Source organism: Tamandua tetradactyla, chromosome 2 (genome assembly GCF_023851605.1).
Source record: "Tamandua tetradactyla isolate mTamTet1 chromosome 2, mTamTet1.pri, whole genome shotgun sequence".
In the NCBI taxonomy this organism is placed as follows: Eukaryota; Metazoa; Chordata; class Mammalia; order Pilosa; family Myrmecophagidae; genus Tamandua; species Tamandua tetradactyla.
In genome coordinates this window covers 103,358,756-103,384,309 of record NC_135328.1, presented here as the reverse complement: position 1 = coordinate 103,384,309, position 25,554 = coordinate 103,358,756, and the positions used below count along the sequence as shown (strand labels likewise).

At 37.2% G+C, this 25,554-nt stretch overlaps 1 protein-coding gene across 4 annotated transcripts; it reads right to left on the bottom strand.

Moving 5' to 3' along the window:
- Positions 1-842: 842 nt before the first annotated feature.
- LOC143673646 (cytochrome P450 1A1-like) lies at positions 843-22,743 on the bottom strand. 4 transcript variants are annotated; one of them, XM_077148438.1, is made up of 8 exons: positions 22,600-22,743; positions 19,250-19,404; positions 18,161-18,998; positions 16,744-16,867; positions 13,538-13,627; positions 13,328-13,448; positions 5,101-5,187; positions 843-2,632 (listed from the first exon to the last, which is right to left on the bottom strand). In XM_077148438.1, the coding sequence occupies exons 3-8, from the start codon at positions 18,989-18,991 to the stop codon at positions 2,332-2,334; spliced, it is 1,554 nt and encodes a 517-aa protein (XP_077004553.1). In that variant the 5' UTR covers positions 18,992-18,998; positions 19,250-19,404; positions 22,600-22,743; the 3' UTR covers positions 843-2,331. The 4 variants fall into 4 exon arrangements, with proteins under 4 accessions (XP_077004553.1, XP_077004551.1, XP_077004554.1 ...); XM_077148436.1 differs by lacking the exon at positions 19,250-19,404; XM_077148439.1 differs by lacking the exons at positions 19,250-19,404; positions 22,600-22,743 and adding an exon at positions 22,072-22,592.
- Positions 22,744-25,554: the final 2,811 nt, after the last annotated feature.

The following is a 25,554-nucleotide window of genomic DNA, read 5'->3' as shown; positions in this document are numbered from 1 at the left end:
GTGGAATTGCCAATAAATGCTTTGCATGGCAATGAATCATCTGAATACATGTCAAATGCCGTTCCATTCAAGACACTGTACTGAAATATAAGTGAAATTCTGCCTTTCAAAGTATTAAACTCTCTGTCCAACAGGCTAGATTTCTAAACTGTCCTGCTCTCCCCTATTCGGAGATGGTCAAACCCTTCAGCAATGCTAGTCAGAGAAGTGAAGGTCCAAACACCAGACCCCATAGTGCACCACTTGCTGAAGCCCAGCAAGGAGCCGGGAGTGCTGAATGCTGGGAAATCATATAAAAGAGGCCAAGTTGGCACAACGTAATCAAAGACTGTAGGCTCCTTAGAACACTTACAGAGAAGAAATTAGAGAATTGCAATGTGGAGAAAGATCCAGGTTTTCTAAATTTTGGTGTGAGTTTCTCTGAGCAACACCTACTGGCTTCATGGAGTGGATAATGTCTCTAGACAGATTTTTATCTCCATGATGTTACCAAGAGCTTCAAGGAATTGCAGGGTACCTGGAGGGCAGGGAGTTACGAATATCTGTATATATATCTTGTGTGTAGAGGATTTCTAATTCTTACAGACCTGTCATTTTCTTGATACATAATAACTTTAAGGACCTCACTTGTCTTGGATTATCATGGACACAGATGTCCACATTCTATAAATGACTCTACGGTTCTAATAAGTTGTGTATGTTTTTCAAATGATTACTTTAAGTACTTATATTAATGTTATTTATATATAATATTTGGAACACTGTATTGCTTCTGCTTATAGTTCATTAAATAAATTGTTACTTTAGGATAAGTAAATATACATAATTAAAAGCAATTCATCTTTACATATTAAATAACAAAGAAAATTTATTCTTATTTTGCTTTTACATTTTCTCTTCCCTGTCTTAATCCCACCGTGCTTCCAAAAATATAAAAGATGCAAATTTATGAATTATACAAAAGCTTAGTGGTATACTACTTAATTATACCTTAAGAGCACAGTAAAAGTGAAAATCAGCATTTTGCAATATGTGTTAAAATAAAAGTATAGAAATATCTTTGCTTACTGTTAAAAGAAGAAAACAACATTAGAAAAATACAATTCTTTAAAGAAAACTGCAGATAAACAGATACCAAGGTTTCTAATAATCCCTTTTACCGTTGATTATGCAGAATATTTGACAGTTTTGTCTGGCACAAATGTAAGAATAGTTTCATTTTGACACAATGTCACTGGGATAATATAAATAACTTTAAAACTTTTACAAGAAAACACAAGCAACTCAAGTTGTTTACTCACCAGGATAATACTGAATTTGCCGATATTTGGAAAAAAGAATAAATCCTGACTTAATTCGCAGTATCTCTGAACTGTGTAACTTCTCTAGTTTCATTGCCACATCCTCCTCAGGATTGTCATTATCTGAAGAGCACACATCCCTGTCTGCTCTTCCTGACTGAGTTAGATCCCAGATGCACTTGTACCTCTCAGCTCCCAAGTTCTTTATTATGCAAATATCCCTTACAGCTACCATCTGAAAATCAGATTTCTGCACCATCCATTTCATGTTCATTCATGTGCCTTGGCTCATTATCAGATGCAATTAAAGAAGCACATACTTAGTACTGGGTACTGTGTTAAAATATATAAAGATAATATGAATTTTTTTTTCTCTTAACGTGAATATTTAATAAGTACCAAAAGAAATTAGTAATGTCCCCAAAACAGCCAATTTGCTCTGGATTTAACATGCAGAATATGGAAATCATAAAAGCCAGTATAAAAAGTGGCTTGTGGAAAAAGTCTTCATCTCTTTTCTCTACCTCTAAATCTCATCCAGCTCAACCATTACAGCTGTGGAATGTTCTCTGGTGTTCCAAATGAGCTTGGATGCCCTTTCCTAGCCCTCTTGACCACCAGTTTCCTAGGCCACGTTAAATGTTTTTAACAACAGAACTTAGCTATTATTTTGAGTTTTATACAGAATCAAAACAAATCATTTGAAGATGACCCAAAGAGAAAGTAGACAGAGCCCCTTGGCTTTCCCTCTTTCAATTCACCCGCCATTTTTCCCTCCCTCCCACTCTTGCACTGGAGCCGGAGACACCACCATTGAGGCATAGACTTATTGTTACCTTAAATATCCCTTCACATCCTTTAAAACCAAGGCTCTGACTTTTGCTTTCTAAAATGTCTCCATTAGGATGATTGATAGGGTATTGGATTAAGTTTCCAGTGGTGAGAACTTAAAATTTCCTGGTAAACAAATTTAAACCACACACTTTTTCTGAATTAAACAAGAAAGCTTCCCCCTCCCCAATCTGAGCATCTAGGCAGACGAACTAGCTGAAGAGCGAGGCTGGGCGGAGAGCTGGTACGGCGCCGGCTTCATGGTTAACCCATAGGTGGGCTTCAGGTCGAGCTGGTCTCCTGGGCTTTTCTGCAGCGTAAGATGTTGCAGAACGGTTGCGATGAAAACGAAGACTTCATTTCGCGCAACGTCTTCTCCCAGACACTTCCGGATTCCCATTCCAAATATCAAAACTTTCTCCGCAAGACTTTTATTCAGTTCTCCATTTTCATTTAGAAATCGCTCAGGTCTAAATAAATTGGGATTATCCCATATGGTTCTGTATAAAATAGGCAAGAGTAGCATTTTAAAAAAGAAATCATTTTATGAGTTTAGCCGTTGTTACCAACTTCCCCATAATGACTTTTTTTTAATGTCGCATTGTTTTGTTCTATTTTGGATTACCATTTTTAACGTATGTGTCCATAAGTGTGCATATAATTATTATGGAGATAAATTACATATATTCACATATATATATATATATATATATATATATATATATATATATATGTCTATATGCCATTCTTTAAATATTAAAAAACAATATTTAAAATAATTGACCAGTTTAGTTATTGCAAGGATTTGGTACAACTGATGCTTTTAGTTTTCACTGATGCAACTTCTAATTGCTTAGTGAATAAAAAACCTGAAAATTATTTAATTTCGAATTATTTTAAATTAAGAATCCACAAAGTTCTTATAAGAATATTCCGAAATTGTGGTGTTTACATCGAATGTAGATTATTGAACATTCCATCTCCTTTGCTTTAAACAAAATGAATGAAATGATGAGACTGTTTTGAGCCACCTCTTTTGCTCTGCTACAAATATGTTTGGGAAATAGCCTTCACACATCATCAGAGAAAGGAGCCAGATTTTGAGGAAGCAGCTCTCATTGAGAGGATTGTCCAGATCACTTTAAATCTCCCTCTGCCTTTTGTTACAGGTTCCATGTTTGGGTTGTACAAATACTAGCTTGTTTTGTTTCCTAACTCATCCTAAGCCATACTTAAGGAACTTAGCTGACTTCACAAAAAATTAAGCCTCTTTATGTTACCCTCCTTCTAGGAAAAAAAAAAAAGTTCTCAATGCATCAGAGGTCAAAGATGTGGTGGCCTACATGTAAACTCCAGTCCTTAGATATATTTTGTTTCTCCCTCTCTAACTTTAGAAAATAATTAATTATTGCTAAAATTTCAAAGTCAGAATTTTTCACATGAAAACCAAGTTCTGTGTGTAACTAGTGGAGTGGACAACATTGGGACAATGCTCTACTTATGGATGGTTTAACTGGGCTGAGTTAAGTGGTGCAGAGGATCATTCCCCACATCTTCAATGAGTTTGATACCCTCATGTTTTATATTTTCCATGACCTAGTAGGTGTTTGATTTTGTGACCTCTGTTCTGGATTAAGCATGAATTACTTTTCAAAGCATGACTGTGAGCCACCATACTCATTTATCTCAAGCAAGTGACTCCATACACACAGTATTTCTCTAGGAGCACCTGTGTTAGCTGTTTGACCGTTGATTCAATATTCAATATAATCACAAATTCTTATAATGTGGAATGCTTAGGATTGCATTGGCTTAGAACAAGTGCCATTAAATTTACACTGATTGTGTTTCTTCTTATAGCTGATTTAAAAATGCTTAGTTTTTATTCATGATGATCATTGTGTGTGGAGAAAGTGTCAGTTTCCCTGACAGTAAGACTTACAGAAGGTCACTTAAGTTGTATATTCTACCAAGTTGATGGTTACAGGGACTGTGAAGTCTGCTTGGTACACTGGATACTCACCCACCTCCCTAACATTGTGGATCATGAGCCATCTGCCAGATAAGATCTTGGCTGAAGATGGAAAAACTGTTTCATGTGCTGTCCATATAGTGTCCATGAATAAGCACAGTCTCTGCGAGTTAGTGGAGATATTAAGCCCTGAGCGCATGGAGCACCTGATTTCCAGTGGAAATAATTTGCACTCCTGGATTGGAATCCTGCCTCCGATACTGGCTCACCACATGATCTTAGGCAATTTGTTTAAACCTGGGTGAAAGTTTCTTCATCTGTAAAATGGAGACCATGGTGGCACTACCGCATACTGGTTTTTTCTGTTATTGCTATTGAGGCTCAGAGGAAATGCTTCCTTTGGTACTATTTGCAATTCACAGTAAAAGGCTTTGTGATATTAGCTGTAATCATCTTAGGCTCCCACCACCATCACCACCATCATCATCCTCACTTTCACTGCCTGATATACTTTCACTTCAATCCTCCTTGTCACATCCATTAAGGGCAAGCTTCTGGCTGGATTTTTCTCAACAAATATGTCTTGGGTATCTATGCTATGCCAAGCATGGATCTAGGTATTGGAGTAGAGAAGAAAGCAAACAAACAAAAAGATAAACAACCCTTTTTGATGGCTTACTTTCCAGTGAGTTTTGCAGGTTGCATTTCAAACACCAGCAGGCCAAACACAGGCAGGAGGTGAGCCCATGATGTCCCTGGCTGACTCCTCCCCCAAGAAACACACTTGTCAAATTGGATGGCATGAATGAAATGGTATAAAGAGATTAATCTTCCCTTTATAGGTGAAGAGAGAAAACTGAACTTCTTTTGAACTTCTTTCAAGAGAAGCAGAAGGAATGACACTGGATTGTGAGAATGTAAATTGTTCCCAGATTGATTATAAATAAACAAACAATCAAGCAAATTTTATCCCAGGAAATAAGTGTTGTGACTTACTCATCATGGTTTACTTGATACATGTTAATAAAGGTGCAGGTTTTTCTGGGAATGAAATAGCCATTCAGTGTAGTATCTGTTGTAGTACTGGGAAAGCAAAATACAGCATTACATAATATTCTGTAAATTCAAGTAACACCCCCCAACACACACATACACACAATTCATAGATTACTTTTATTAATATTTTTTATATTATATGACATCTTTATAAATCTTCTTCCTTTAATTGAAACATATCTTCCAACTACTGTCAAATTAACAACTTACTTTTCTTGTACTTATCAAACATATTGGGCGCTTGTTTCATGCAGAGCATTGCTATGAGTTAAATGTCTCCTTAGAAAATTATCTCAATATTTCCATGACAGAACAGGCCATAGTATGTTAATCAAATTACATCATAAGGATAAGGCATTGCTAAGCACTTCCATGAATCCAACGTGCTTGTGGCTTTTCTTAATAGATTTAGAAAATTAAAAAAAAAAAACACAGCATCTTCTAGTACTTTATAGATTGAGCAACGGGACTGGAATTAGGAAATGTGAACTCTACTGCTCACAGTGAGATGTTGAGCTAATCCTGTTTTTAACTGTGAAAGGAAGGTGTTGACTGTGTTGATTTCTATGAGTTTCTATAGAACTAATACACTATTTCTCTAGTCTGCTATCTGCACCTGTACAACTTTCCCCTTTATATCTCTATAGTTATTAAGTCATAAATCATATTAGATCATGTTACTGTTTCCAGGTGATACGCCTGACCTCAACAGGTTGCCTTTCCCCTCACTTCTCCCCTGAGGAGAAGCAATGCCATTTTGTTTTTATGACTTTGAGAGAAGGCTCTGGGCACACCTGGTTTAGCCACTTCACTTTTCTCTTAGATCAGGCAGCCTGCCGGGAAGGTACATCTCATCCACAATCAACCAGGAGACCAGCTTAGAGGAGCAGGTTCTGTCCTTTAAGGGAGCCCTGGAGTTGTCCAACCTTGCCAGACAGAGTGGAGAAGTATGTCTAATTCAGGTGTGCAGTAATAGCTCTAAGCCAGATCCTCTTTTTTGCTTTTAAAATATGAATATTTCAATCTCTATCTGACCAATGTCCATTTCACAGTAGGCACTAAACTTAGGCAAATAACATAAACATTATTTATTAGGTGCTGTCAAAATCCAAGAAGGGAGAAGGTAAAAAATTATGTACTAAGTTTTTGAAAGGGTCACTTACTTTGAAGCATTCTTGTCTATTCCTTCTCTGTGGATTCAGCTGCTCAAAGTTTATCAAAGGATACATATCCTTTTTTTTTAGAAATCTAGCATGGGAAATTTTATCTCACTTATATAAGAGTTAGTATTTATTCTAAAGGAGGATTTAATATATAAATGGATTAATGGTAGGGTTTCTCTCTCTACATATACTTTCCTGAAATTGTGCATGAAAGTGGCTTTCCACACAAGTTTTAGGGACATATATGCAATAAATATCTATTAGGGTACTGTTTGGTCTTGTCTGAGTGTGTGTGTATGAGTGATTTTTGTATGCATATGGTATATATAGTAGCAAAACTTCTGTAACTTTTAGCTAAGATTATTCCAACAAGCTTGTTTTAATTTATTTCATTCGAATATATTTTCTGCTTTTTGATCCATTGTTCTTTTAAATGGAAAGCAATAAACTTTGGTTGTGGAAGAAAGAATCGGTCCTAAACAACATATGCAAGGTGCTGTTTGTGTACATTAACAAACTATTTGTTTAGGCTGGGGGGACATCAGTGACTGGACACACAGTGTACACCGGTCTGGAACACGCAGAATGCCTGAGATCCTATACAGAACTGTAAGTCCTCCAAGCCACAGAGCCACTGCCCCTCCCCCACAGATACGTTGGTTCCCCAAAGGGAAAGGAAACAGACTTGACTAATAGCAAGGGCTTAGCTCAACCAAGATCCAATTGTGGAATTAATTAACAAATTACAACAGCTGAAAACTGGTCCTAAGTGCAGATAAACCTGGAGTAAGCACCAAAGGAACCAGGAATTTTTGCCCCAGTAGAGAGGGGGTGGGGAAGTTGGAAAAAAATAAAAAATAAAAATCCAGAGGCTTTTTGAGTTGGACAGCACAAAATACTGGAAAAGGCTGGATCCCAAGAAAATGGGGCACATAGGGCCTGAGGACCAAAGACACACGTACCAACTTCAGGTTTCATGGCAAACCTGGGAAGCCTGGGTCTGGCTCTGAAAAGGCTTTGCTTTTTTTTTTTCTTCTTTCCTTTTAACATCTTAACAGCTAATTAGATACAACTGCAAGCGTTCTCAGGCTCCAGAATTGCCCCAGGCAAGGGCAAAATTACAGCATGTTTGTGACAAAGTGAATATATGAAAAGGGCAATTTCCTAAAGGTTTCCTCTTCCCCAAGGGAGGGGGGTGGGGCCCAGCTTAAGTGAGGGCCCTGCTTCAGGAAATTCAAGCTCCAGGGGCTGGAAAATAAAAGCGGTCGGTCGAAGCCCACCTCAGGATTGGCCTCAACAAATGCTGAAGAAGCAATCAAAGCCCACCTGGGCACTGGTTTCAGCCACACCCCCGGCAGAAAGAAGCTGCTGAAATTAAAGGCACTATGTCACTTTACACTGGTGGGAACCTGCGGAAAGGCAAGCAACATGCTGGGAAGGATAGGAAAATCCGAGACTAGAGGTTTCATAGGGAAGTCTGACAACCTGCTCATCCTCGAGGAAACTTGATATGGGCAACTCTCTCCTCCTGAGACGTGGGCCTGTCTGGTCTGGGAAAATCCCACCGGGGTCAATCATAGCTGAGGAGACCCTCCTCACAAAAATGGCTCCGTATAGGCAGGGCAAGAAACCGAAGAACAAGAACTGAAAAACTCAGATCAGTTAAAAAGAACCTAGCTAAGTTGAACAGAAAGCCAAAGAAGAGATAGAGAACAAAGCCAACCAACAAGAAAACCCTAGAGAAAAAACAACAGGCAGAATAAACGAATTAAGGAAATTAAGAGACCTGCTCTACAAGAAATAATAAAGGGAGCTCTACTAGCAGATAGGAAAAGACAGGAGAGAGAGGTTTGGAAAAGAGTGTAGAAATGAAGACTATCAGTAAAGTTAAAAGAGGAAAAGAATTAGATATGACATATAAAATACAAAAGACAAAATGGCAGAAGAAAGTACTGCCTTTATAGTAATAACATTAAATGTTAATGGATTAAATGGATTTAATTTGGCAATAAATTAAAAGACATTGGCAGAATGGATTAAAAAAAACAGGATCCACCTATGTGATGTTTACAGGAGACTCACGTTAAACCCAAGGACAAAAACTGGTTGTAAGAGGAAGGTTGGAAAAGATATTTCAGGCAAACAACAACCGGAAAAAAACAAGAGTAGCTATGCTAATATCTAACAAATTAGACTTCAAATGTAAAATAATTAAAAGCGACAAAGAAGGACACAATATATTATTAAAAGGAACAATTCAACAAGATATCACAATCATAAATATTTATGCACTGAGCCAGTGTGCTCCAAAAATACAGGAAGCAAACAATGACAAACACTGAAGAGAGAAGTAAACACCACTACCAGAATACTTGGAGACTTCAATTCTCTGCTCTTATCAATAGATAGAACATCTAGACAGAGGATCAATAAGGAGGCAGAAATTTTGAATAATACAATAAATGAATTAGACTTAACAGACATTTATGAAACATTACACCCCACAAGAGCAAGATACACATTTTTCTCAAGTGTTCATGGATCATTCTCAAGAATAGACCATATAAAGGGGTCACAAAGAAAATTTCAATAAATTTTGAAAAATTAAAATTATACACGACACTCTCTCAGACCATAATGGAATGAAGTTGGGAAACAATAAAAGGCAGAGGGCCAGAAAATTACAAATATATGGACGCTAACAACACACTTTAAAACAACCAATGGGTCAAGGAAGAAATTATAAGAGAAATCAGTAAATATCTTGAGGCAATGAAAATGAAAGCAGAACACATTAAAAGTTATGGGATGCAGCAAAGATGGTATTGAGAGGGACAGTTTTTGCCTTAAATGTCTATATTAAAAAAGAAGAAAGATCAAAAATCAAGGAGTTAACTGTTCACCTGGAAGAACTAGAGAAAGAACAAACCAACCCCAAAGCAAACAGAAGAAAAGAAATTACAAAGACTAGAGCAGAAATCAATGAATTGGAGAATATGAAAATAAGAGAGAAAATCAACAAAACTAGAAGTTGGTTCTTAGAGAAAATCAGTAAGATAGATGGACACTTCCATAGGCTGACCAAGAAAAAGAGACAGAGAGAGAAAGAGAGAGAGAGAGGGAGAGAGAGAGAGAGAGGATACACATAAATAAAATAAAAAATGGAAGAGGGGACATAACAACTGACCCCATGGAAATAAAGGAGGTAAGGATACTATGAGCAATTATATGCTAATAAACTAGATAATGTAGATGAAATGGACAACTTCCTAGAAAGGCATGAACTGCCAACATTGTCTCAAGAAGAAACAGATGACCTCAACAAACCAATCACAAGCAAAGAGATTGAATCAGTTATTAAAAAACTTCCAAAAAAGAAAAGTTCAGGACCAGATGGCTTCACATGTGAATTCTACCAAGCATTCAAGAAAGAATTATTGGGCAGTGCAGTGGTGGCTCAGTGGCAGAATTCTGAGAGTGGGGACACACATGGACATTTTCACACTAGTGTTTATGGTGGCAGAGTTCCCAATGGACGGAGGTGGCCTAAGGGCACAATGACTGAGGAATAGAAGGAGAAACTGTGGTGTTTACATACAATGGACTACTGAGTAGCTGCAGGAAGGAATGCAGTTGAGGCATGTAACTAGAAGAATCAACCTGAAGGACAATATGTAGAGTGAAATGCCAGAAACAAAAAGACAAATGTTATCATGCCTAACTCATACAGACTAACTATAATATGCAAACTTGGAGAACTGAAGTTAAGAGCATGGGTTATCAGGTTGGGGCCTATTGTAAAGGGTCCTAGATTGTAAACTTTTACAACAATCATGTATATTTAGGAGTTGTAACTGTTAATTCTAAATTCTGAGATGCTGAGTTATTTGTATATAACCTGGTCATTAATTGAAACTTCAGGTATTTTTGTGACACCTGAGACTCAGAGTTAAATCACTGAAGCTATGAAAGTCAGCATAATCCCATTCAGAAACTGTTTAAAAAGCTGGAAAAGTGATCAGACTTAGACTAGAGATATTGAGCAGTTTACAAGTTTAACCTCAGTATTTTTGAATAACTTTATAAATTCATATGTATCACCACAATATTATTGTTGTATAACTTTATGAATTTATGTGTATTCGTGCATATCACCTTATGAATTCATGTATGAAATTGTGTATTCTTAAAGAATGTAAAAGCAGGGAGTAAAACAAAATGTCTGCGGCATCTGTCTGCCCTTGGTCACATCCACAGACCCTGCCTCGATTTACATCCACAGAACTGGGATCCTCTGTGCGTGGCCCATCTCAGACAAAATAAATTCTGTGCCTTTCCAGTATTTACTGCCCATTCCCATAGTGACTCCCACCTTGCCTACTAGCCTATATAATCTGGAAACCAAGAATACTCAGGGCTCAGACTTTGGACAAAGAGACCTCTGAGACTGCCAATAATAAAGTTTTGGCCACTTCTCAGAGGCTCACATGCTTTCTTGGGAAAACAGAGTTTCTACTACTTCAGTATGAATGGAGCTGATCTGGATAGGACTAAGGTAAATCAGAATCCTGGGTAGAGGATGATATGACCCGTCTTTTCAAACTTCAACTTCTATGCAAGACCAAGGAGAGAGATGTTTATTTGGTGCAAAATTTATATTTTGGGTAGCACATTATCTAATTTAACTTGTATGTTCAGTGTACTATAAGTACATGGAATCTTGAATAGGGTGTGAGATCTTGTCGGTTTGTACCGGTTAGTGTGATGCTCCAATATATCCCAGAGTAATTTGGGCAGAGAATAAAAGAGTGCTTGCAAAGTCCCCTTGGGGACTGGGGAGAGAGGAGGAAGTGTAAATTAAGCTTTGCCATCTGGGGAATTTCTGATATTCTTACAAACAGTAAGGACAAACAATTCAATAGGCTGAGCCTTCAATCTTGGGGCTCACCCCTATGAAGCTTATTTCTATAAATGAAAGGCTCAGCCTACTAATAATATAATTATGCCTAAGAATCACCCCTAGAGAATCTCTTTTGTTGCTCAGATGTGGCCTCTCTCTCTAAGCCACTCGGCAGGTAAATTCACTGACCTCCCCTTGATGTGGACATGACTCCCAAGGGTGTAAATCTCCTTAGCAATGTAGGACAGAATTCCTGGGATGAGTTGGGACCTGGCCTCAAGGAACTGAGACAGCCTTCTTGACCAAAAGGGAGAAAAGAAAAATGAGACAAGATAAAGTTTCAGTGGCTGAGAGATTTCAAACAGAGTCAAGATGTTATCCTAGAAGTTATTCTTATGCATTATATAGCTATCCCTTTTTTACTTTATGGTTTATTGGAGTGGCTGGAGGGAACTGCCTGGAACTGTGGAACTGTGTTCCAATAGCCTTGATTCTTGAAGATGACTGTATAACTATATAGCTTTTATAATATGACCATGTGATTGTGAAAACCTTATGTCTGATGCTCCTTTTATCCACGGTATGGACAGATGAGTAAAAAAAAAAACAAAGGTAGATAATAAATAAATAATGAGGGGGTAAAAGGTAAAAAAATTGGGTCTATTGAAATACTGGTGGTTAATGGGAAGGGATAAAGGTTATAGGATGTATAAGTTCTGTTGTTTTTCCTTGTTATTTCTTTTTCTGGGGGGATGCAGATATTCTATAAATGATCATGGTGATGAACACACAACTATGTGATATCGTGAGTCATTGATTGTATAATATGTATGATTTTGGAGTATATGTGTGTGAAGATATCTCAATAAAAATATTTTTTAAAAAATTATTGGTTTCTATCACATGGCTGTCATTGGCCAATGCATTTGCTCTTCTTATTGTATATACTCATTTATTTATCTGCTTTTAATAATACAAGGAATAGCTATGTTCTAAGATCCATTTCTTCTTATCAGTGAGCTCCTCAGATGTGTTTTCAGGATCCCAAACTGGACATTCCCTCCCGTATCAGATACCACACATAGAGTCGGCAGGGCCTCTCTGCTCCTGGTTACTTTTTGGAGTTGTAGGTCAGACTGTCTTATAATGCATCCAAGATACCCTCATGAAAGCTGAGGGGACAGAAAGCTGCTCCTTTTTTTTTTTAACTTAAGTTAAAGGCAGGCAGGAAGAAGATTGGACGCAGCAGGTAGAAAGAAGGGGATCACTATGAATAAATAAACATCGTGTGTCAATAAGAACAGTGTGAGGCACAGCACCAGGGCCTGTGTCACTCGTTCCCTGGCCGTGGTTCTGGCTGGCCCCAGCAGAGGGCACTACAGACTGCTGTGGTCCACTCCTGAGTGACCACAACAGGTTTCTGGAGAGAGAGACACTCCTGCTGCTCTACTATTTAAAGGTGGAAAGAGAAAAGGCACTGAGAACGCCATTCTCTATTTTAATTGTGTGAAATGGAAATTGTAAACTACAAGAACTTTGATTCTCCACATACATATTTAATGAAATCTGTCTATTTTATCTCTACTGACGTGGATTTGTGTGCTGAAGATTCTGGCATAAGGTTCAGTAAACTTTAAAATATCTATAATGCATGCTGTGTTTAATCTATTTGTGGGAATCTTGGCTTCATTATTCTATTGCCTGGAAAAATTCTAGGCTCTGAAAATGAAGCCACATCAAGAGGAGGCTAATCCTGCCCATATAAGAGGTTAGGTGTGTTCGTATGACATTCTATAGCCAGGTCTATATTTTGGTTAGAATATCATTGTTTGGACTTTCCATGTCTTTCTCTTCCCATAATTAGTACATATAAGATGAGAGTTAATCGCATCAGAGTTTGGTTATGAAAAATATCACAGAATGTGCCTCTGTTCTACTAGAAAATTTCATTACAGGGTTTCACAATAAAATAGATGAGATTTAAAATAGCATTAAATAATATAACACATATATTAAAGCACTGAAGATATCCAATATCTAAGATACCTTACCCCCTCACCATACCACAGATTACTTTTTTTTAAAAGGAGAATCATATTCTTACCAATGTGGAATAGTAAAAGGAAGAAAGGAAACATGGCGGAATATTTCATTTATGAAAGCCTCAGTATAGTGTAAAATTTTCCTGTGTTCAAATCTGGGTGATTTCAGTCCAATTTTTTCATCTGAAAGAAAAGTAATTTCCAAATTTAATAAGAAAATTATTTTTTCAAAAATTATGGTTTAATTGTATTTTTCAACAGAAAGCATTTACCAATTTCATCTTGAATTTTGGCTTGAATTTCTGGATACTTTATCAAATAAAGAAAGCTCCAATATAGACATGTTGCTACTGTTTCAAACCCTGCAAAAGAAATGAGACAGAAAAAATATATTAGCATAACTGATATTCTCAAATTACTTAATATTTAAGTACTAAGACTTAGGGGAAAGGAGTCTTAATACAGCCGTAAATTAATAGACGCAAAGTGAAATAGTTGCATTAAGGTTGATTTCAAAATATAGGTTTTATTTATCAGACAAAGGAAAACATAGGGAATATCTGCATTACCTAATAAACACTATTGTTATAATAATAAAAATGATGGCTAAAACATATGTAATAATTATTATACCCTTACCCTTTTCCAGGCTTTATATGCTTTCCTCTAAAGCATAATACAGACTTGCAAGATATATTTGATTATGCTCATTTCATTGAAGGGAAAACTATGTCTCAGGGACTTTAGGACCCTTGTTCAAGGTAACTCAATTTAGGGTGAACAGGACTTAAATGTGAACTTAGCTGACTCCAAAGACCAGGAGTCTGTGTGAGCACATAATACAGGTTTGAAAAGATTTAATTTTTTTAAATAAAAAATTTTAGTGCAATTTTTGTGGTTTAAAATTCACCCTTTAAAAGAGTATCTTTGTTACTGAGATTATCTATATATTGGATAAGTGTTCTTCATCATTGAAAAAAATAAAGGAGGAACCCCATACAAAAATGTCCATACAAAACTTTAGCTTTTCTCAAAAGTTATTGTAAAACTACATTGTGATTGCTAATTTTATGTGTCACTTTGATTAGGTTATGCTGTCCAATTGTTTAGTCAAGCACTGGGCTGCTTGCTACTGTGCCTGTATTTTGTAGATGGGATTTACATCTAGAATCAGTGGATTGCATCTACAATCAACAAAGGAAATTGGCCTCATCAATATGGGTAGACTCTTCATCCAGTCAAAAGCCAGAAATATGGATTTCAGAGGTCAGAAGATTATTATTATTATTATTATTTTGCCTCAACTGCAGCATTGGCTCTTATTGTAATGTCCAGTCATCCAGCTGGGGAATTCTTACAGGAAATTCCGACTCTGGACTCCATCACTTTCTCAGAGTTTCCAGCTTGTGGTGTGCCCCACAGAGTTTGGATTTGACAGCCCTCATGGGCATGTGAGCCAATTCCTTATAAATCTCTCTCTCCCTCTTTTTCTGTGAGTGCATGAGTGTATGTGTTTTCTGGAGAACCCTGAGACATATACCAAGAATGTTATCAATTCTTGGAAGAATAAAATTTTAAAATTGCCCATTATAGAACTCTTCCTGCTTGTTCAACACAATAGCAGTCGTGCCTACACTTTTCAGTGTTCATTGCATTCATTCACACAGTAGACTGTTTTTATTTAAACTCACCTCTATGATGACCTAATAGAAAAATTAAAAGTATTTTAGAAGAATATTTTTCAGTAAATTTTATGAAATCTAGTGGCAAAAATGAGCTCTCAAATCAATATATTTTACCAGGTTTTCGTGAGGATGATAACACTGATAATGATGAGATATGTGTCCAAATACTGACTGTTTAATTGCACCATGTTTTTTAATACCCAAAACTCCCTGAGAGAGAGGCTTTAATTATTCTCACTTTAGATATGAGAAACATTGCAGCCTGGAAATGGCAAAATAATTTGACCGAGGTCATATAAGGACAAAGCTAATATCTGAACTCAAATCTGTGGCTCCATGACATGGGATCTTAACCATTTATTTTTTCTCTAAACAACTTGAAACTCAAAATGCACAAGAAGTAGCCTCAGATATAGCTGCATATATAGTGAACATCTCAAAATGATCTTCTAAAGCCTGTGTTTTCACATCTTTTGAGGAGGGCAGTCTCTCATTGTTAGTCAGTAGCTTTCATAATTCCCAACTTAAAAAATTTCTAACATGACTTAATACTGCAAGAAATTATCCTAAAAGTAAGTTGTCCAAATGAAGTTGCTGACCACGATCACTATGGTCAGTATGGTCAGCATGGTTCAGTATGGTGGGAAAATTAGACTTTTATGCAGAATACTTGACTCTATATTCTAGCAGAAGATAAAAGAACAGGTTATGAATATTGGATGAAACACACTGATTCTGGGCATTGTAGAGCCAAGGATAATTGATTCAGTACCTAGGACATCTGGGAAAATATCACAATTCATATTTTGATCACCATAAATTTGACTTTTTAAATCAATCTTAAGCAACCTACTATTATCTATCTTGGCATGTATCTAAACATTATTGAGTTCATGATCAATGGCTTTGGAGATCCGGATTATGATTCTAAGGAGAAATTAAATCATGTCTTTGATGAACTTTGAAGACATCATGTTGAGTGAAATAAGCCCAACACAAACTGACAAATATTGTATGCTATCACTGATATGAAATAATTAGAATAAACAATTTCATCGAGTCATAAACTAGCATGTAGGTTTAAGTTACCAGGATCCTAGGTAGAGGTAGGGAAGGGGGAGTAAGTGTTTAAATTAAATTGTAAGTGCTTAAATTGTACAGAGCTCCTAACTGGGCTGATGGAAAAGTCAAGGTAATTGAATGATGGTGATGGAGGATTCAACATTTTGAATGCAATTAACAGCACTGAATTATGTATTTGAATGTGGTTAAAAGAAGAAATTTTAGGCTGTATATATGTTACTAGAATAAAAAGTTAGAAATAAGAAACAAGGGACTGTACAACACAGTAAAACCTACTATAAACAAAGGACTATAGTCAATAGTACAATATATTCTTTCTTGAATTGTAACAAATGCACCACACTAAAGCATGGTGTTAATAGTAGGGTTGTATATGGGAACTCTATATTCTATGCATGATTTTTCTCTATACCTAGGACTTCCCTAATTCACCAAAAAAAAATAGAAGTTGGGGGAATGGAAGAAGGACTGTTAATGCACCATGTACTGGGAACTGTACTTAACTCAGGTCTTTGCACTTGAGATCAAAATAAAGTTTCCTGAATGACATAGGAAGAAGGTAGAATTCCAAGTTATTCACAGAATGAGCTCAACTACACAAAATGGCCAACAGAGAAAGAGGGGATCACTTTAAACTCTAAGTAGTGCATAATGAAAAACTTGCAATTGATTTTGATTTGCCTTATATATTGACAAACACTGTCACATACCAGCTCCAAAAAGATCACTCACGGTGCTTATGATTTCATCGTCATTTAAGGTGGCTGTTTTGGTAGCAGCATATTTATTGTGACATGTATTAATCAGAGCATCAGTAATGTCTCGGATATGGTCCTGGGGAGACAAACCTTAAAGTGATTATTCATCCCTACCTATATTTAAGATCATATATGGATCCCATGAGGGAACAGGCATATCCTCATGTAAATTGAAATGAACACAATAAGCTTTAAAATATAAATATGTCATTTAAAACCCTACAACAATTTTTGCTTGTCAAAGATATTGCTTAATCTTTAAAGAATATAGACTAGAAAATCAAGTTACCAATCTCATTTTTTTTCCTTAAAAGTGTCTTTCAATCAATAGAAATAAGTAACTTGATCTGTAACTCACTTAAAAAATAGCAAAAATAGAGGCTAACTTATTAAAGAGAAATTACTAGGCAATGAATACAATCAGAGGTTTCCAAACTTATCATAGGCATTTTACTCTAATCACCACAGAGAAAGAGAGGATTGTGTAGACTGGGGAATGGGAAAAAAGTTATGAACTCTTACAAATTCTTACACTGTACTTGATCTAGAGTTCCTGGCCAGTACCTGAACCGTTTGTATTCTGCCTCCTCTTTTTCTCTTGAGGGAACTTAACTTCTTCTATCTCTTCATTTGCTTGATTATCCAATTCAGCCATCCACCTTTTCTTGTTCTATTTATTTATCTTTCCTTATGCCCTTAACTCAGCAGACTGGGACCAAAGAATTACTAGGATCCTTTCTGGTACATGCATGACTCAAGAGGGAAATTTGCTCTTCTGGGAATCATCAAATTGGACAAAATAATCTTTCAGTGGTCTTACAAGAAACATCTACTTCTGTCTTAAGAAGCTGACTGCACGTTTTATGATCTCAACCTTCATTTCCACATTGTAAAGGAACTCAAGTAGGAGATGTGCATAAATTGGAAGCTTCCTATATACTATTCTCAACAATTACTCCAAATACTTTCTAAATATATATATCAGTGCTTTCATGTCCAAGACCGCAGTTTCAAACTTTTTATTACTTACTGTTATAAAATGGAAACACAAAATAATTGGTTAATTTCCTCATGGAACTCACCTACATGTTGGTTATCATTTATCAGTTAACTATAGATTTATAACCCAAGAATGTTCCCTGGAACTGGGGAAATTTCTGAGGTTTCAAAGAATTCAGAATAATCCCAAAGGTCCCTACTTGAGAACTGTGTATCACTATGGTATAGTTGCACTGAATGGATCTCAAGTTTACCAATAGTTTGGGTAAAGTTCACTATGCCAAAACTATAGTTAAAAGAACAAAGAAAGAATGCAATCTTCTGGGTACTCAATGTTCCTCTCACCATTACAAAACCCTAAAATCCTTACCTTATCATATGTAATAAGATGATCTTGTACATGTAGCCCAATAAATTGATTTAGGGCCTGATAAAACTTCCGGGGAGCATTTATAATCTTCAGTGGAAGGTAGCGGAAACATGGTATGAAATCAGCAGGGTTGGCTACACTGGAGGCCTTCAGTAAGTCATCATTTGTCTTAACTATTCTGAGAAACTCCTTGTCACTGTGGTCGTATCTCTTGCCAAAGCAAAGGGCACAGACAACATTGGCCACTGCACAGGTGATCGCATTTCTGGGCTCTAGGCTGCCATCCTTGGCAGTCAATTCTGTGATGACTTTCACCAGCTCAGAAACTTCCCCAATGACATGCTCCTCAAGCAGGCAAGAGCAGGTGGAGGATTTTGCTTCTGCTTTGGTAAATGTTCTTAAAGCATTAGAGGCAATTTTCTTATGAAGCTTCCAACTTTCTCCATAATTTACTGAAAATGTAAGACTCTTTCCTTCTGCCAGGAAAGAAAATGAGTGCATGTCAGGTCTGCCTGCAAAATGCTCTCCATCTTTGAGCAGTACTTGCTTTGCCATTTCCATTCCATTCACTACCAGGACAGGTGCCATTCCAAGTTTGATAAGGAAGATATCTCCATATTTCTTCCTCATCTCTATGAATGTAAGGTAAGGATGGTCTCCAAGCTGGAGAAGATTTCCTATGATGGGGAAGGACCACGGGCCAGGAGGAGACACTTGTTTTTTACTCTTGCTCCCTGACATTCTTACAAAAACAAAACCCATCACCAAAATTACGAGAGAAATCATCACCTCCCCAGGAGAAACTGTTATGTTGAATATCATTTTCAGCATAAAGTCTCTGAAACAGAAAAAAAAAAAAAGAAGAAGAAGAAAGCCTTGATTTTGGTGTCATAAGCATAGACTAAATAGTCTTTCTTCCTCCAAACATTCAGAAGAAAAGTCACAACTCTTTGTGGTTAGTTTAAGGCCATTCTTAACTAATGCTTGGAGCAGGCAAATCCTTGTAGAGCACATTGGATCTTTATCCCACTTCTATTCTTTTCGCTGTTGTAACCACTCATCTCAAATACTGCCATATAAATCACTTACCATAGACAAAAGAGGAGGGAATCTTGATGTTGAAAGCAGCCAGGTGGTTTCAAACAGGGGCTGAGGCTATAAAGACTGATCCCATCATCATTGGCTGGGGCATCTTCATCACGTCACTTGACCTCAGTGCACGCCAGTTTTCTCATCTAAGCATCCTACCTCACAAGATTAGTCACTCATTCTTTCTATAGATATTTACTGTCACTGTAGCCCTCAGTGTCAGGAATTGAAAATACAAAGCAAAATTTCATGGATTAATGAGGAAACTAGATCAACAAAAATAATAACACAAATTCACTTTAGCAGATTTCTAATTGGATGTCTTCCTAGTCCTCGAATCCTTGGGCATCCCAACTCGCCTATCAGGGTGACTTTATGATGCCATCTTTCTGCCCCATGACATGCCCTTGCATCCTTGGCAGCAGGATGCACCTCTGGCCCAGGACAAATCTTCCTTTGGCACATAGATTTAAGACTGAGAAAAATCATCCTCTTTTGGGGCAGCTGGATCCATACAATGTAAGTTCTAGAGATACAATTTGGGCACCTTTTATTTACTAGACGGATCAGAGAAACCATGAAACAGTTCTTAAAAACAAACGAAAAAAGGAAAAAAAAATGGAGCTAACTTTCCATGGGTCCCTGGACCAGATAAGTCCTGAAACCTAGAGGGCCCAGCCTCTCCAAAATATCAGTTAGTTCCACCTCTCTACCCCATATTACTGACAATCCTTCTAACCTGAAAAAATTAGAATGCACATAGCCCAAATACCCCTAAAGAGTGAGAGAAATATCAAAGGTGATGGTGAAGTTACATAGAGAAAGTAGGGTTTAACAAACGAGTATGTTTGCTGAATCATTATATTGATATTTCTTTTAGTCTCCAATATCGTAGAGCATCTAGAGGTAAATCTAAAATCGGGCAATTGTAACCCATACCAAACTCTGAAATCCATTGTACAGCTAATCGTTGTGCTGTGCTTTGAAATTTATTGCTTTTTTTGTATATATGTTATTTTTCACAAAAAAAGACAAAAAGTTGATTATGATGATTAAAATATATATATATTCCTTCTAGCCTCCAATGATCTTGAGCTAGGAGGAAAAATCTGAGATGATGGTATGGTAGCCCATGACAAATTCTTGGATCTGTCCCATAATTACTTGTTGAAGAGTGCTTTGAAAACTATTGCTTTTTCTTTCTTTGCTTTGTATATATGTTATATTATACAATTTTAAAAAGTTTTTTAAAAATGAAGTGAAAAGGAACAGAAATAAACAACAGAGAAGGGTCTTACGATTTTGCATTCACTGTTGACAATGCCTTCTGGGGACCTACGTACATTTTTGTCCTTGGGTTGAACTGTTTCCAGCTTAAACTAGCCAGAATTGGTTTCTGTTACTTGCAACCATGGAGGGTCCTAACCAAAAAAGCCTTCACAGACATGCATAATATTTTTGTTAGCTGTTACATTTTACATTTTATGCATTTATTTTTACATGTATGCCCTGTAATTATAGAGGGCATACTTAATAACTCCCTCCACAAAAGAAAATACAACTAAACTGTTCACATTTCCCAAATTACCTATACTGAGAAACTAATATTTGTAGGCAATATACTCACTGGCCAGTGTAAATGTGTAGTTCTTTTTGATTTTTGAAAAGACAAAGACTTGATTTCTTCTAAACATTATAAAAACGTATTTTGATAAACTGAAAAGCATTCTGGCAATCAGCAATGAATTTGTCTTATAGATCAGAAGAGAGTGGTAGAATGGTAAAAACAATTACACTTATGTCCTATAAAACGTGCACGGGTCCTATAAAACTGAAAGGAACAGTTATCTTAAAGCTCTTATGCAGCAAAAAGGGCTGTCACTCTCAGTAAGCAACTAAAGGCCTTGCCACCTGTCTTATCTGACTTTTTTTTTTTTACCTTTCCAAATTCATACATAAATCGTGGCTGACCAATTTGGTTGGCACTGTGTCCTAAGTTTTTTTGAACTTTGGAGTTAAAATTGAGAGCTCAACTTCTCTTTATGAAAAAAACAACACTGACTATGCATTTAAACCAGAAACAAACAAACAAACAACAATGACAACAACAACAAAAAAACCCTAATCAAAGCAACAGCTGCAATTCTCTTCAAAAAACAAGCAGATAAGGACTCCATTGTGTCTGAGGCTGTGCAGCACGCTAATTTTGTAAAACATCTCCCATCAATAGCTGTGACCACTGACACTTACTGCATTCTTACCATGTGCCAGAACAGTGCCAAGCACTCAATCTGCACCATCTTTTAAAACTCATATCTCTGTAAAGTAATGTATTTCCCCATTAGGAGAGGCTCAGAGAAACAAGCATTTTCCCCATTTATTTCCCATTCTTTTTTAGCTTAACGGCAAATCTCCAATTATTTACTTCCATCACTTGCTTCTGTAGAAAATTACATTCCTCTTGGGCATAGACCAAAACTGCTTGGAATAATTGGTTGCATTTCCAAAGCAGAGTAGGGAGTAGGTAAGAAGATGTGGCTGGAAGAACACTGGACTCTCAGGAGAGGTGACTGGGTTTCACTGCTCACTCTACCCCCACTTAGCTGTGGGGCTTTAAGTTACAATCGCTCTTGACCTCTGTTGCCCCATCTGTAAACATTAGACTAGAAGACTTCAACGTGTCCTGTAAATTCTAGCCTTCTATAATCAGAGGCAGAAGAGAAAATGGGGTAGAAGCCTGAGTCTGATGTACAGGGTTAATTGACCAAAATATTATTTTGCAAGTGTCTCCAGAGCAGTTCCCAGTTCATCGACAAACTTACTGTCTGATCAGCCTGGACTCTTCTGCAGCCTGAGTTCTTCTAGTTTCTTGTATTGAATTCCCTTTGGCAGTTTACCAGGTGCAGATGCATTGCCAACTTTCCTAGCAACTTTCTTGGAAAGCTTCGAAGGCACATTCTGTTCCTGTTGCTTTGGGGTTGAACTAGGGCTGACAGTAAGACTCCCCAAGGGTGGGCTGCTACATACAAATCAAGGCTTCAAAGTAAACCCTAACCTCCTTAGAGAAGGAATGAGATGAGGAGAGCATAAGTACGTCGTAGGTTTTTGCACCAATTCTGAATATTAGTTCCCCTTCCCATTTCCCCATTGTCCATAACAATGCTCAGAACCACACAGACTAACTAAATCAAAATCTCTAGGGGTGGATGCATTTTTAAAAGCTCTTCAATGCATGGGCAGGACCTTCTGGTTTGAGGACCATTTTAGGGGAAAACAGCCTGGCAGGGTGATTAGCAAACATCTTTAACAAACCCACTTTGTCAAATTACAGTGAAGCTTGGAAGGCTCACCTGTGCCTGGAAATCTTGTGGTCAGTCCAAGGAATCTGCCAGAGGAATCTGAAGAATGTTTCTAGTAAAAAAAAATAGGCATAATCTTGGCCAGAGCAGCAGCGAGACCTTCCTTCCGGGGAGGGCCAGAAGGGATGTTCTCTCTCCAGGAAGAGAGGCTGAGATTTGGACCTTGGGCCCAGGATCAGGGGGAGGAGTTTGGAGCCGGATCAGAGCCTTTGGAAGGGGGAGGGAGGGATGGAAAAGGCTCTGCTGACAATTTTCCAACTGGGAAATTTCTCCGTGAGTGGAGGGAGAGAGGCCACATCTGAAGCAGGGAATAAGTAAGACAGAGTAGGATCGAAATTGATCCAGGAAAACAGGAGAAGGAGGAAGAGAAAGTCTAAACCATTTTAAGATTACTGGTGACAATAGGATTGAAAGATGTGTAGCAAGGATGCAAGGAGCAGCAAGGGAAAAAGACAGAGGCGAGGTCCATACAAGTGGCTGTGAGTTTAAAATTAAAATTCCCTCTCAGCAAAGCGCTCCCTTTTGCATAGCACACATAGGCCTCTCAGCAAGCATCGGAGTGGGAGATTGGATGCAAATAAAAAGTGAATAGAATGTAAGTTCCCTTTCTCAGGTGGGTTTGGTAAATTCCTTAAGAGTCTGCACTAAAAGCACACATCGTATTTCCAGAACTAGAGAATGGTATTCACAGCTTTAGTTTGAGAAAATGCCTGTCTGTGCCATGGCAATTTTTCCCAACCAGGATGAATACCAGTTTTCCCATCTGTTATTTTGGTTAAATGACTGCCTTTCTTGAGCATCTTCCTATCAGGATGTCTACAACTTATTACATAATGAACTTTTTCTTAAGCTCTGTAGTATGGTTTTTGGCCCTGTAAATATTCAAGGTTTCAAGGTGAAGAGTTTAATGAGAGTATCTAAGAATGTCGATTGGTAGCTGATATTTTCTCACATAGGGAAGAAAGGAAGCCCCAAAAGCTAAGGCTGACTTCATACTCCCTCAAGAGTAACCTGTAGGTACTCTGCTACATATCAAATTCACAAAATATCATGGTTAAGAATATCCAAATTTCAGAAGTCACACATCCAAAAATTCTGGCAAGGGCTTACAAGCCATAGGAACTTCCTGACCCACTGGTAAAAGCTTTCCTATTGGCACTTAGTCAGCGTCACACTTAGAAACTGAAAAAAGCAAAACAAAAAGAAAACCATCCTTTTTTAAACATTTTTTTTTTACTTCTAATGTTTTTCCATGAAGTTTCTCCTTCTCTGACATAATTTATTTCATGAAATAGAAAACCAGCAACTAACAGAAAAATTTATTTATAAATCCTGTGTAGCCATATCAAATCATTCATGCAACTATCTAATTGATTATAATTGCTTGACCATGGGCTTTTTTTTTTTAAAACATGGGCGGGCACCGGGAATCGAACCTTGGTTTCCGGCACCGCAGGTGAGAACGCTGCCACTGTGCCACCATCGCCCACCCGACCATAGGTATTTGAAATGTTTGTTGGAAGAGGATCATGAGACTCACCCTTGTACTTTCATTGGTTAAGTGGGAAATCCATCCAGAATAACAATTGTGATAACTAACGCTGATTATGTACCTACAATGAATAGGCAATTAAAAGTACTTTATGTATTATTTATTTCTCATAGGCAACCTCTAAAGGAACTGCTATTCTTTTTCCTATTTTACATGCACTGAGCATGACGCACAGAAAGTTTACAAAATGTCCTCAAGCTAGCAGCGTGCAAGTGATAGAAAAAATATTTGAGCCCAAGTAACCTTACTCTGGAGCCTGTGCTCTTAGCCTCTGCTTGTACCACCTTCCAGTGAAAGCTTCCCCTGCTACCAATAGCCATCCTTACTCCTGTGACTTCACAGTATGAGAAATGACCATGCAAGATGCATGGGGCTGCTTCTCTAAATTAAGTTGACCACTAGGGGTTCTACCTCTGCACTCCATGGCCTGGGGTGGGATTTGACCATCACTACTTTCACCCATGGTTGGAGAATTGAAGTAAAGTCATTTAGACTATTGCCTCTTTTTCTTTATGGGAATCAATTTAGCAAAGGCCTGGAGCCAGAAGTTCTTGATTCAAATCCAAATTCTGTATTTCAGAGCTTTCTGAATGTGAGCAAGTTATTAAATCTCTCTCTACCTCAGACATTCTTATCAGTAAAATAAGGACTGTTGACAGTACCATCCTCAGAGCGTTGTTAAAAGAATAAAGAAGACTTAGTATCATTAAAAATTTAATATCGGACACATGATAATTTAAAAATGGTATTTTCTGTTGTTATTTTCCAATATTAAGGGAGAAAACTAAAACGTCAGAATCCTGTTATTTTGGGTATTGTCGTGGTTAATTTTTTTTTTTTTTGCACAATAGTTTTGCAGATCTGTATTTAGGATCTGTGACTTTACTGTATAAAAAGATGGATAATTTTCATCTTCTGTAAATTAAATCTTAATTAGTGTAGTGGCCTGAAAGGGACCTCAGAATAAGTATTTGATGTATGCAGTCACTCATTTGAAAGAAGAAAAAGAGGCTCTGCCATGTTTGACACTGGACCAGACCTTGGGGAGCAAAGTCAAATAAAGCAAAGGAAAATGAAAGTTAAGTAAGAAAAGTATATTTTATAGGAGCCATAGAAGAGTATTGTTAAAAAACACCTTAGGGCTAAAAGAGAGGGGATGCTTTATGGAGAAAGAGATATCTGAAAGAAAATTTAAAGCAAAAATAAGAGTTTACTAATGGAAGAGAGGAATGAGGAGATGCTAAGCAGAGAAGAAGCATTTGAAAAGTTAGGGAGGTTTAAAAGAACTTGACATGATTAAGAAATGAAGTAAGATATAAGGCGGTAGGAAGTGAGCCTGGAAAAATCTAAACCAGAATTTCAGAATGATTCCTGGATCTTCAATCTCCCTTTTA

Bases quoted from the DNA above. Each gene is read 5' to 3' on its own strand.
- LOC143673646 (XM_077148438.1), bottom strand. From the start codon at position 18,991: ATGCTGAAAATGATATTCAACATAACAGTTTCTCCTGGGGAGGTGATG. The intron at 16,868-18,160 runs GTAAGGATTTTA...TTGTCTCCCCAG, and splicing joins ATCTTATTACATATGATAAG to GACCATATCCGAGACATTAC. The intron at 2,633-5,100 runs GTAAGTCACAAC...TATTTTATACAG, and splicing joins TATCAAGTAAACCATGATGA to AACCATATGGGATAATCCCA.